General features: G+C 41.0%; 1 protein-coding gene across 2 annotated transcripts; it reads left to right on the top strand.

Annotated features, from left to right (window-relative positions):
- Positions 1-814: 814 nt before the first annotated feature.
- nfx1 (nuclear transcription factor, X-box binding 1) lies at positions 815-12303 on the top strand. Of its 2 annotated transcripts, XM_061713435.1 has the most exons (23): positions 821-1018; positions 2543-3439; positions 3667-3828; positions 4096-4173; positions 4343-4448; positions 6347-6418; positions 6511-6650; positions 6761-6860; positions 6961-7178; positions 7490-7587; positions 7688-7718; positions 7841-7923; positions 8527-8635; positions 8797-8916; positions 8988-9067; positions 9172-9402; positions 9818-9891; positions 9971-10072; positions 10442-10579; positions 10712-10778; positions 11623-11768; positions 11860-11964; positions 12086-12303. In XM_061713435.1, exons 1-23 carry the CDS (start codon positions 1000-1002, stop codon positions 12153-12155), a joined length of 3246 nt encoding a protein of 1081 aa, XP_061569419.1. In that variant the 5' UTR covers positions 821-999; the 3' UTR covers positions 12156-12303. The 2 variants fall into 2 exon arrangements, with proteins under 2 accessions (XP_061569420.1, XP_061569419.1); XM_061713436.1 differs by lacking the exons at positions 10712-10778; positions 11623-11768; positions 11860-11964; positions 12086-12303 and having other exon boundaries at positions 815-1018; positions 9971-10067; positions 10442-10573.
- The last annotated feature ends 371 nt before the right edge of the window (positions 12304-12674 follow it).

The following is a 12674-nucleotide window of genomic DNA, read 5'->3' on the forward strand; positions in this document are numbered from 1 at the left end:
GTCAAGTAACGAAGTACAAATACTAGAAATTTTGGTTATCTATACTTCACTGGAGTCATTATTTGTCAGACAACTTTTTACTTTTACTCCTTACATTTTCACACAATTATCTGTACTTTTTACTCCTTACATTTTAAAAACAGCCTTGTTACTCTTTTTCATTTCGGCCTTTAAAAAAAAACTATCCAGTTAAATTGCTCCATCCGGATAGAGTGAATTTGGTTGTGGTTGTTTCAGATGTTCTTGTCCAGTTTTGTTCTTACATCCGTTGCCCTCAGATTCCTGCAACTAAACTTGGATGTACATTCCAATAAAGGTTAGGATAAATGATAACATGCCTCTGAAGTTTGACTTTTTGCACCATTACAATACTTATAGGCAACTAGTCATCATATCTTCTGCTTTCTGAAACACATGTTAATGCTCAATAGTACACATATATGGTCCTTTAATATATTTGCATTATACTAAGATGCATTCATTTTCAATGGCTTTTGTCCTTAGTGGCTTTTTCCCCCCTTACATTACTTTTACTTTTATACTTTAAGTAGTTTTGAAACCAGTACTTTTATACTTTTACTTGAGTAAAAAACTTGAGTTGATACTTCAACTTCTCCAGGAGTATTTTTAAACTCTAGTATCTATACTTCTACCTGAGTAATGAATGTGAATACTTTTGACACCTCTGTTCTAACATAAGACATTCAAGGTGCGTCGCTTGAAGCTGATCACGTGAATTGGTGAGCATTTTATTTTGAAAATACAGAGCGGAAGTTGTGTTTAATCGGGTCTGCTGTACAACACCGTGCTAGCGCGGCTCGTGTTGATACCGAGTATAAAACAAGGGGGTGGGGGGGTTAAACTGCTGCTTTTAGGGGAATTCATATCAGATATAAGGTCCAGAGCACTGGTCCAAAGGTGGATGTTGTCGCTGACCCTGTCATCTCTCATTAAAGAGCTCAAACTCGTGGGAGGACCAGCGACCACCGGCCAGAGTGAATGGCTGAAGGTTCATCGGGTAATTCATATTCAGCTTTCATTGTTTCACAAACTGAGAAGTTATATCCAGCTTATAGGTTCCCATAAAGCTGTAATTCAAAAATGAACCTTAAAGTAGTATTTTCCCTGTTAGTTTACTCTCGGCCAGCTAACGTTAGCCGACACCAGTAACTTTTACCTAAGCTTATTTTAGGTGTGAAAACTCTCGCTCAGGTTTGTTTCTGTACAGGGTTTCAGGTGTTATTCTAGCAGGACTTCCAGCTCAGACCGGAGCAGTGACAGCAGGACTGAACTCTGAAAGCTGACATGACTGTCAGAGCTAAGCTACTTGTTAGCTTCGCAGCTAAAGGCGTTACATGTGTATTTTTCAGACTTGAAATCACATAAATATCTGAATACTGTTAATATGTGGAGGGGTTTTGTGAACTGTTAAATTGAAAACATGTTTCCTGTTTAAAGTGGTCGATTCTTGTGTTAAATAACGTCAATGTGTGTGACGTTTGCTGATTTATGTTGTGTGTATGTGTGTGTGTGTGTATGTATGTATGTATGTATGTATATATATATATATATATGTGCGTGTGTATGTAAATGTATATATATGTGTGTGTGTGTGTGTGTGTGTGTGTGTGTGTGTGTGTGTGTGTGTGTGTGTGTGTGTGTGTGTGTTAGGGATGGGCGGTATGGACTAAAAAATGTATCACGATAATTTCTGGCATTTATCCCGATAACGATAAAAATGACGTTAAAAAAACCAAAACAATTCAACTCCACCTTTGTAACTATAAATCTATCACCACATTCAGTCTTTGGAGCCCCCAAAACACTGCTCTAAAAGAATACTAAATGCTACTAAACTACACCAATTAAATTGAATTAATAAAAACCAATTTATGAGTCCACCTGTACTGCAAAACTGTAATGACTCAGATCCGCCATGTTTGTTACACAAAAACGTCATTAATGGGAATTTTTCTTTCTTTCTTTCTTTCTTTCTTTCTTTCTTTCTTTCTTTCTTTCTCCTTCCTTCCTTCCTTCCTTCCTTCCGGCTCATATCCTTCCTTCCTTCCTTCCGGCTCATATCCTTCCTTCCTTCCTTCCTTCATGCACACGTACGTTGTGCGTCAATTTAACGCAGAACCATAAATCCGGCTTTACACAAAAACATCATCAATGGGAATTTATCGTTTTTACCGCGAGATGACAAATTCTTACCGTGGGGAATTTTTTTGACGGTATATCGTGAACGGCAAAATATCGCCCATTCCTAGTGTGTGTGTATGTATATATGTGTGTGTGTGTGTGTGTGTGTGTGTATATGTTTATATATATATATATATATATATATATATATATATATATGCACACACACACACACACACACACACTTCTGTATTCAGTTTGACAAGAACACATGAAAAGTAATGGAAACAAAGTAAACTGATAAAACAGCATGATTTTTTTTCTTCTCCATTCATTCTACTGTGACTGAGTTTCTTGTTGAGCACAACAAGTTTTCAACACTGCTGCTTTTTGTTTTCAGACCCACCGGACCTCAATCCAGATGGGACTTCGCATCAAAAGACAACACAGCAGAAATCTAGGAGAGGTCGACCCAGACACAACAATGACAGAAACCTGAGTAGCAATAGCTATGATGCATCACAACAATATGGGCACTTTCACCACCCATTTGGCCAAAATAATTTAAATTATCCAGAGTACTACCATGTTCCCTACCAAGGAGATGATATAACTAGGAGGAGAGGCAGAGGTAGAGGAAGGAGAGAAGGGAATAGAGGTGTAAGTGGAAATCTTCATGGTTCAGGTCCTGGGTGGCAAAGAGCAGGTGGTGACTTTGCCCAGTATGGTGCGGGCAGTAGATGTGCTGGTGGCTCCTGGTCAGGTGCCCCACCCATGGATGGACCTGGTGGATCCAACTGGCGGAGAGAAAGCAACGAAGAGCCAAATGGTCAGGATAAAAGGCACTGGAACGTTGGCCAGGAGCAGAGGAGGGAAGAACAAAATGAGAAAAGTGATCATTTAAAGGAGAACAAATCAGCGAGTCACAGGCCACGAGGCAATAAAAGCGAAAGGTCTTTTTCAGATACCACAGAAAGAACTCAACAAAATAAGTCGGGCACCAGAGCTCAATATTATGATCATCAGAAGAAACACTCGGACTTGAAGCGTCGGACAGGACCAATCAAACCACTTAAACCACTATCTCGAGAGGACGCCGTCTCTGAAAGAGGCGCCAGCGGCCAAGACGACTCTGATCAGGGCAGATCATCTCAGGGAGCTGCCAGTAAAGCCGGAAAAGGTTCAGGATCACACGCATCTCTTCAGGCTAAAGGGGGGAGAAGAACAATTCATCAAAACCACAGAACAAGCCAGCGGAGCTGGGACAAGATGCCCAAAAGCAAAGAAACACAAACTGGTATTTCTCTTGAAGTTTTAGATTCATTATGCCTTAAATTTTCCCAGTTGTACAAATTATGTATACAGCAAGACCTTTTTGTGCTTGTTAATCTTCATGTTTTTCTTCTCTGGTTGAAAAATGTTCACTCACTTTTGGATAAAGTTCAGTGAAAAAATGATTTTTCTGTTGGCAAGAAAGGGTTTCTCACTGCTGTCTTCTGAACCTCTGGTCTCTCCTCTCCGCAGGTTGTCTGATTGAACAGCTGTCTGAGGAGAAGTATGAGTGCATGGTGTGCTGTGATGTTATCAGGCTCATGGCTCCGGTGTGGAGCTGTCAGAGCTGCTTCCACGTGTTCCACCTTAACTGCATCAAGAAATGGGCTCAGTCCCCGGCCTCGCAGGCAGACGGTGAGACCATTTAACCTCAGATGTGCATTCATTCCCAGTGAGCTGCTCACTACACATCTAAAACACAATTCATTCTCACAGTATAATAAACTGCCAACAAACCCTGCCTATGACACATAATATGCAGAGAGGGGAACTTTGGCTTTGTCTGTAGTTCCAGCCGATTCAGCAGTGCATTGTGTTTTGTTGTGGTTGAAATGACTGCAGCCTAGTGAATTTGGTGTTTAACAGTGTATTTAAAATATGTATTTAAATGTTGTTTTTTAGATTCAGGTGACGGTTGGCGATGTCCAGCCTGCCAGAATGTTGCAATGAAAAACCCAACCACTTACACCTGCTTCTGTGGTGAGTGTGTATTTTATTCATGTAGATACACAGAGCTTGCATGTTTTGCTTCTATAACACTTCTTAAAAATAGCAATCAACACGCAAATTAGATCAAATGGTTTTGATGTCTCTCCATGCTTTATGTGGTACAAAGTTGTATACTGTTTATTTCATATCTGATTTATAGGTAAAGTGACAAACCCTGAGTGGCAGCGCAATGAGATTCCACACAGCTGTGGTGACATGTGTGGGAAGAAGAGGAGTGGAGTGGACTGCAACCACCCCTGCAACATGTGAGTGGTGAGGCAGGATGTTGTAACTGTTAAATGCCAGTTTTCAAGCACACTAATAAATAATATTACGCTTGTTAGATACAGGACAGAACATCATGTTCTGATTTTGGTTGGGTTGTTTTTTCTTCACAGCTGTGAAGTTGCAGTTTTTTTTTATTATTGGAAATATTAGTGAGATCTTAAGTGATTTTTAGCTCCAGTGGTTTCTCAAAAAACAATCTATAAATCCATCTGTCCGTCCAATAAATAAATTCTGCTTATGTAAAACGAAAAAAAGTGAAAAATCTGTTTATAAAGACTGGAAATTTGATCTTAAAAATGGAAGCTTGAGGCTTTTTTTTTTTATTAAAAAAAAAAGAAAATTAAGCTTTAATTATAAAGAAAAGTACTTCTCAAAGATGGACCTCAACTTTGACTGGCCTTCCAGTCACATAACTGTCTAGTATACTCCTATACGAGCATCCTTTTTTTTTTCTTGCAAATATAAAAATGTTGAAAATTGAGTTAGTGCCAACACCACTGCATTAGTCTGTGGAACTGAAGTTAGTTTCACACACTGACTTTCCATTAGCTTGATCTTATTTTTGTTCAAACTTGTGGGACAGGAAATAAAAATAAGTTTAAGTCCTTTCACATCTGATAACAAAGTATGTGCACCTAAGCCAGATATTGAAATGCATTGTGCCTGTCGGCCTGTGATGGGATCACAGAATTAATTTTCAGCTGTACATCAAACGAGACATCAGCACATCTATGTTTCACCTAATATCACAAAAGCATTTACTAAGGGTACTCATTTTTTAAACATCAGCCCATTCTGACATGTAGGCATTTGTCTCTTAAGCCTGGAGCTATGCTTACAATAAAAAAAGAAAAAAGCTAAGTATGAGGTGGAAAGTCAGTAATTTAAAATGGAGGAGGGAGGTTTCACTTCTAAAATGGTTTTCCTTTAATGTTCCACAATATGTCTGGATCTCTCCCCACCTCTTCCATGACGGCATCAATGAATGGCAATATCTCAAATAAAGGTAACGTCCAAAAAAAATATGACAAGGGGTGGCAATTTAAAGATGGAAGGGAAGCAAAAACATATTTCTGCCTAATGAAGACAATCTAGTACGGTAGTTTTTTTTTGTAGGAGAGGCATTTAAAAAGCCTTGCAGTTGCTGTTCAACCAACCCTTTTTCACATCAACTATAATGCTGATGTGGCCTGGGATGAAACAGCCTGACACTCCTGCTCTAAAATATTCATGCAGTTTCTGAAGAAAAACCTTAGAAATGATTTGTGCTCATTATAAACAGCAACTTTACCGCCTGTAATATAACCATATATGGGTGTGCACCTTTATAAAGTGAAACAACACGTATCCCCTTTAGGTCCAACACTCGATGTGTAGTTCTGCTATTTTACATTAAAACACAGCTGTGTGGAGCAGAAATACAGTATCTGCTCAAACCTGCTAAACATTTGGTGCAGTGGTTGTTAGAAAGTGACACCCAGGACCAAGAGCAGAGATTAGGACCTTTGGGTCTTTCTTGCAGCTGCTTTCTTTACTGCCGCTGCCAAAATGAACAAAAGAAGTGAGCAGGGGGTTGTCTGAATGATACAACCTGAGGTTGAACACTACTTTTTAGTGAATATGTTATAAAAATGTAATTACAAGTGGGCTAAGCTGTTGGATCTAAACATACTCTTCGTGCAACCTGAGTGTGTTTGTACTTTATAGCATTGTCCGTTTTTGATCAGAGCAGGAAGCATGTCTCTTACTCTCTGAAGCCCAAATAATTCATCAACATTTTTAAATTGCTGACCAAGAAATGACACACTCTGAAATCTCATATCTAGATTGTGACATGTAGTAGTATGAAGTATCTTATAAAAGTCTTTCTCCTCAGCTTATGTCATCCTGGACCTTGTCCTCAGTGTCCTGCCTTTGTAACCAAATCGTGCATCTGTGGAAGGACAAGGTACTAATTGCTATCAATTATGTATTCTTTATGCTTTGAATAATCTCATTAGTTCTTACACCTTCATAACTAATTGAATCATCTATTTTCAGTCAGCCGGTGCGTTGCGGCCAGGCAACGGTTCTCCGGTGTGATAAAGTCTGCTCGGCTTTACTCAACTGTGGTGAACACACTTGTGCAGACGTGTGCCACGGCGGGGCGTGTCAGCCCTGCCAGCTGCAGGTTGAGCAGGGTGAGGCTGACTTTGGCTGAAACACGCTATTATTAGTGATGAGAAAATAACTGATGTTAAGGATCTGGAGTACTTAAATGCATCAGTTTGTTATACTTGTTTCTGCTTAGTTTGTTACTGTGGTGTTACCGCACGTGAAGTCCTATGTGGCACGGATAAGGAAGGATTTGATGGCTCAGGACATTTCTCCTGTCAAAAAATATGCGGCAAGTAAGTGACTGCACACTGTGTATGATATTCATAATGCAGCACTGCTCAGTTATCTAACTACAACCAAGCCCAGTATTACCTGACCCTCTTCTTATTTCAGGATGTTGAACTGTGAAGCTCATCGGTGCCAGCAGATGTGCCACCGCGGGCCATGCCAGCCGTGTCCACGCTCACCAAGCCTGGTGAAGACGTGTCCCTGCAGTCAGACTGCACTGACCAAACTCCTGGAGCTTGGCTACTCGGAGCGAAAAAGTTGCTCCGATCCCATCCCGTCCTGTGGAAAGACTTGCAACAGACCTCTGGCCTGCGGCTCCAGCGGTGAGGAAGTTACCAGTTACAGTTCGGCTAATTTATCTTCAAATGTTTTGTGTTGGGACTTGTGATGCTTATGTGGACCAAAGCTTTTGTTCTAATGAAGCAGGATGTCAGTTTTGGTAAGAGCTAAGCTGTTGCATTAACTGGTAATGGTTAAGGTGAGCTGTAGGATGTGCGTAATGTATGGAAGTGAATGCAATGTTCTAATGAGAATAGATGCATGTGTGTTTGCACAAACAGGATGTGCTTTATTTTGGGCCCACTGGCATTGTTCTTGTAGTTTATCAATAGATAATTATCTCTCACTATTTCAGACACAATCCATTTGTGTGAAAAAATGTGTCATGAGGGCAGCTGTGGGCCATGCTCTCTGACCTCAACCATTAGATGCCGGTGTGGCTCCAAGACTAAGGTGGGAGGAAATATGTCATCAGAACATGGATTTGGTTTTTTTAGACTCTCAAAGATTTTAAAGTTGTTTTTTTTTCCTCTTTCTTTCCCCCCTTTCTCAGGAGGTTCCATGTGCAACAATTCAAAAAGAAGGTGAGATTTTAATTAATCTACCGGTGTATATAAAATGAGTTAAATACAGCAAATGTGTGACTGCCAGGTCGTCCTGGTTCACCTGTCTTTTATTTATATTTTTTTTCCCCCTCCCTGTTCAGATGAGCTCATTTTCACATGCGAGAGGCGCTGCAACAAGAAACGCTCCTGTGGTCGACACAAGTGTGGCGAGCTTTGTTGTATCGTGAGTATTATTGAAATCTGACCTATTGATGCGTCATTATAGTCTGGAATATAAAATAAGCTGTAGGTTATCAAATTTAACCCTATACCCAACTAAGTGTGCCATTAACATAACATGACTGATTCACCAATTTCTCATTTTTATTTGTGTACATGTTGAAAATGCATATGATGAAAATACCTACTAGTCATCTTTCAGTCACATCAACTTCATTATCTGTTCATTGTGCACAGGCAGGTATGTTATAATGTGGACAAGATTTATGCTGATTATAATCAGAACAGTTGCTAAAGAAGCAGACTTTTTCCAATGTGGAAAGAGCAGGGTTGTTTTTTTGGAAAAAGTACCTTGGAGTAGGTTTTCTTTTCCTTTTACTCTCACAGTAGTTACCCATATCAGAAGAGGTTCTCCGCAATGCAGGGGTGTATTGTATTTCCAGTTGTTTCTGGATGTAAAAGCTTTGTGCCTCCTGCTGGTGACACTAAATTTTTATCTCAACTTGCAACCAATTAACTTCCAAACAAGTTCACAAGTACTTTCAATGGGATATGTATTAGACGGCTTATGTGGCAATGTGTTTCATTCTCATCTGCATCCGTGAAGAATGTGGAGCACAGATGCCCCCTGATCTGCGGCTACAAGCTCAACTGCGGTCTCCACCGCTGCCAGGAGCCTTGTCACCGTGGAAACTGTGAACCCTGTTGGCAGTCCAGTGAGTCCTGCACTCGTTTTGCTTATAAGCCAATTCCCTAATGTACCATATGGCTCTATTTAAACATCTTTTGTTTTATTTTTCGCCTTTTGTTCATTATGTTTGGCACCGAGTGTGTAGGTAGTGTACATCCAGCGCGTAACGACTCCTCCTCTTGGCAGGTTTTGACGAGCTGACGTGTCACTGTGGGCTCACTGTGTTATACCCACCAATTCCCTGCGGCACGAAGCCACCAGAGTGCAAAAACCTGTGTACAAGAAGACACGAGTGTGACCACCCAGGTAAACGGTTCACATGTAAACGGCATGAAGAGAAACTTTGAATGTGCTTCTTACATGTTCCTCTGCTTTAGTGTTCCACAACTGCCACAGTGAAGACAAGTGTCCACCCTGCACATACCTCACTCAGAAATGGTGCATGGGAAAGCATGAGGTAATGCTTCTTAAACCTCATAAGTAAACATGACTTTCCCTTTTTTGTCTTAAAACCTGCATTGAAAGTGACTTTTCTTTTCTTTTTTTTTTTTGGACACCCAGCAACGCAGCAACATCCCATGTCATCTGCAAGACATCTCCTGTGGCCTGACGTGTAATAAGATGCTGCCCTGTGAAATGCACCGCTGCAGGCGGTTGTGCCACCGGGGAGAGTGCCTGCCAGACGGTAGCTGCCAGCAGCCCTGCACGCTGCCACGTCCAGACTGCGGCCACCCGTGCTCCGCTCCCTGTCATAAAGGCAGCAGCTGTCCACGAACCACCTGCACTGCCAAGGTACAGAAAACCAGCAAACATCTGGGGAGGAGGGGAATAAAAGAGAACAGAGTTTGTGCATACTGTCTTTGTTGCATCGAGGCTTGAATTCATGTGGAGTTGAAGCACTCAACAACTCAGGTATGCATTCCCTCGGTGCCTTGCAGCTACGCCGCCGCCGCTGCCGCCAGAGGTTGTTGACAACTGCCATAATATTTTGTAACTGTCATAAATGTTTAACTGAGATGAAATAACATGGCAGTGGCAACACTCCAAACTCAAGAACTAAACAGACAATGAGGCCTTTCACCGCTGCGTGAATTGCTCGTAGAGAACAGTCAGCCTTTCAAAACCAGCAACATTCCCTACACTGGTGGGGGAAAATCCACGAGGATGGACCGTATGTCTGAGTTCTTATGGGATTTGTCATTAACAGGTACCTCTACAATGTGATTGTGGTCGAAGAAAGGAAACTGTGGCCTGCACAGAAGCAACCAGTTCATATCAAAGGTCAGTTCTGCAAGCTGAGTGTTTTTTTTAACTCCACATGTGTTGTGGTTAAGATATACGTCCATGTTTTGTGCTGCAGGCATGCAGCCATCTCCATGGCCAGTAAACTCTCCGACATGCAGCTCGGTGACTCCATGGACATCGGCCCACTCCTCACCAAGAAGGAGCTAAAACAGGCAAGGTAGTTTGATTCCAGGAGATAAACAATGAGGGATTTGAGCCATTTCAGATGATGTTTAATATTTTGTTTGGTGATTTTTATTTTTTTGAGATGCTCACTCATCTAATGGTGGTTTATCCATGTGCAGCCTCTGTTTGCGATGTGCAGTACCTGCTTATAATTCATCAAGAACAATTGTTTAAATGCTGTCCTGCTGGAATAGAAACTAGATTCACTGTTGGAACATTTCACTTTGTTTGTGCATTAACATTTAGATTAATCACATTACTGCCTTCGGCGCTTTAAATTTGGCTCTCAGCCATTTTTTAAGACTTAATGATGTTTTTGTCCCAAATAAAATGTTGCATTACATATCTCAATGTTTCTTAGGCTTGAATGTGATCAAGAGTGTGCCACTTTGGAGAGAAACAGGCGTCTGGCAGAGGCGTTGCAGATAGACTCGTCTTCTGACCCCTTCAACGTTCGCTCAACATCTGTGTACAGCGACAGCCTCAAAGAGGATGCCAGGTCTGAGTCCTTCCTATAAAACTGTCACTGCTGCTGCTCATTGACTTAATTAAGATCAACTATCTTCGCCTTTGCAGCCCTGCTGGACTGTTTTTACTAAACTGCAGCTTTTTCATTCTGCTTGTCTTTCAGAAAAGACTTGAAGTTTGTCACAGAAGTAGAAGAAGAGATCAAGAATCTTATTGAAATTGCCAATAAGGTAATATAATTTACTTTTCCAGGTTTGTTGTCTGCCAGTTGGGGTCTCAGCTGTCTTGTGATGCGACGCTACCCCCAGTGCCCCCCCAGATGACATCATCTTCATATTCTCTAACCCAGTTATGAATGATTAGCCGGAGATCAGACACTTCTGTGGGCCCCTCCATGTTAGTCCAGTTGTGGCTTGTAGATTACCAACAGGACTTTAGTTGCACGAAGCTGTCGGCAAGATGGTTGTCTTGTTGTTCTTTCTCTTTTTTTCTTTACCCTGAATAAGACTGTCAAGGTTGCAAATCCTTTTTTATTTCTTCTCCAAATGTAAAAAGTGTTAGTACCTTATTCAGCTTTGTCAAATTGTCGTAAATTGTCAAATTGTTGTTGTAAATTTGATGTGTGCTCTGTTGACTTAAACTTATCTTATTTTACTTTTTAACCTTTGGTCTTTTGTTTGTCTAGGCTCTTGGCTTCTTAAAAACAGGGTAATTAAATGTAATTTTCTAGCAGACAGAGATACATTTAGAAAACTGGCCACATCTACACTACAAGCTGGATGGATGCTCCAGTGTTACACTGCAGTCTCTTAATCGCAATAATGTGCTCAGATATAAGTCGCTTTGGATCTGGGGGGGGTATCTGGACCCTTATTACTCATCTTCAGATTTATTACAAGGAGATGAGAAGTAGAAGCGTCTGTATCTGTCTAAACAATATTGCTGTATTTGTATTTCTTGTCTCTTTATATAACATCTGATCTCTCATGCAAGACTATCATGTGCAGGAAAGAAACTGGCTTCACTGAGTGTAAAATGCATTTCCTAATGGGAATTAATTTCTGATTTCTGCAGGGAAAACAGCCTAAAAGGAGCCACTGCTTCCCACCCATGAATAGAGAACACCGGAAGATCATCCACGACCTAGCCGAGGTGTACGCCGTGGAAAGCGTGAGCTACGACAGTGACCCCAAACGCAACGTGGTCATCACAGCCCACAAGTAGGACTGCTTCCAATTATAAGAACACTTATCGCATATTAAAGTGCTGACTGTGGCTTTGAGGATGAGTCTGTCTCTATCTTGTTCCCAGAGGGAAGTCGGTCTGTCCAAACTCAACACTGACATCACTGATAGAGCGGGAAACGGCTGCGAGGGCCCCCCCTCCTATCGCTCATATCAAACAGCACAGTAGCAAGTAAGCCTTCCTCTGTGGTTAGACTGTCCTGTAAATAAAGAGTCACTTTAATAGTCTCACTGGCTTTATTTTTTACTGCCTACAATGAAGTGTCTTCTTTTCTTGTTTATTCTCCTCTCAGGGCTGCAACCACCTGGTCGAAGATGGTTAAAGAGGAGCCTGTGATAGATTATTTTGATGTCCAGGATTGAAATGAGGCTTAAGCAAAGGCAACATCTCAGAATTTCCGTTTCAAACTTCAGTTTGCATCTGCTAAATACTGAGACCTTTTTTTTCAGTTGTCTTCCTGAATTATCCTTCATCTGGCTCTGTTATCAAATTAAATTATGTTTGGAAACATTTCAGAGATGTGGTTGTCTCAAGGGAACATAAACTCTTGGTAAATGCGAGAAGAGTCGAGTGTTTTGCTTCAGTTTGTATTGAAGTCTGAAAGATTTTAACATGTTTGGAGGCAGAGAATTTTGAAAAGCTCCTTTTTGTTTTGTTTTCTTCCTCTTTATGCAGTTCAATAAAAATGGAATTTCTTATATATTTATGAATTTAATATTGGCTTCAAATTACCGTCATAAATTGAATTCAGGGGCTGTTTCTGGTTTGAGGTTCCTAAACAGCATGCCAGCTAGTTTTTCCCAGGCATCCAATGTCTTTTGTTCTTTCTGCTGGTCCTGAGCCAAGGCTCCTGTAGTAAATGTATGCTCAAGGAGGTAGCG

The sequence above is a fragment of the Cololabis saira genome, chromosome 22 (assembly GCF_033807715.1).
Source record: "Cololabis saira isolate AMF1-May2022 chromosome 22, fColSai1.1, whole genome shotgun sequence".
In the NCBI taxonomy this organism is placed as follows: domain Eukaryota; kingdom Metazoa; phylum Chordata; class Actinopteri; order Beloniformes; family Belonidae; genus Cololabis; species Cololabis saira.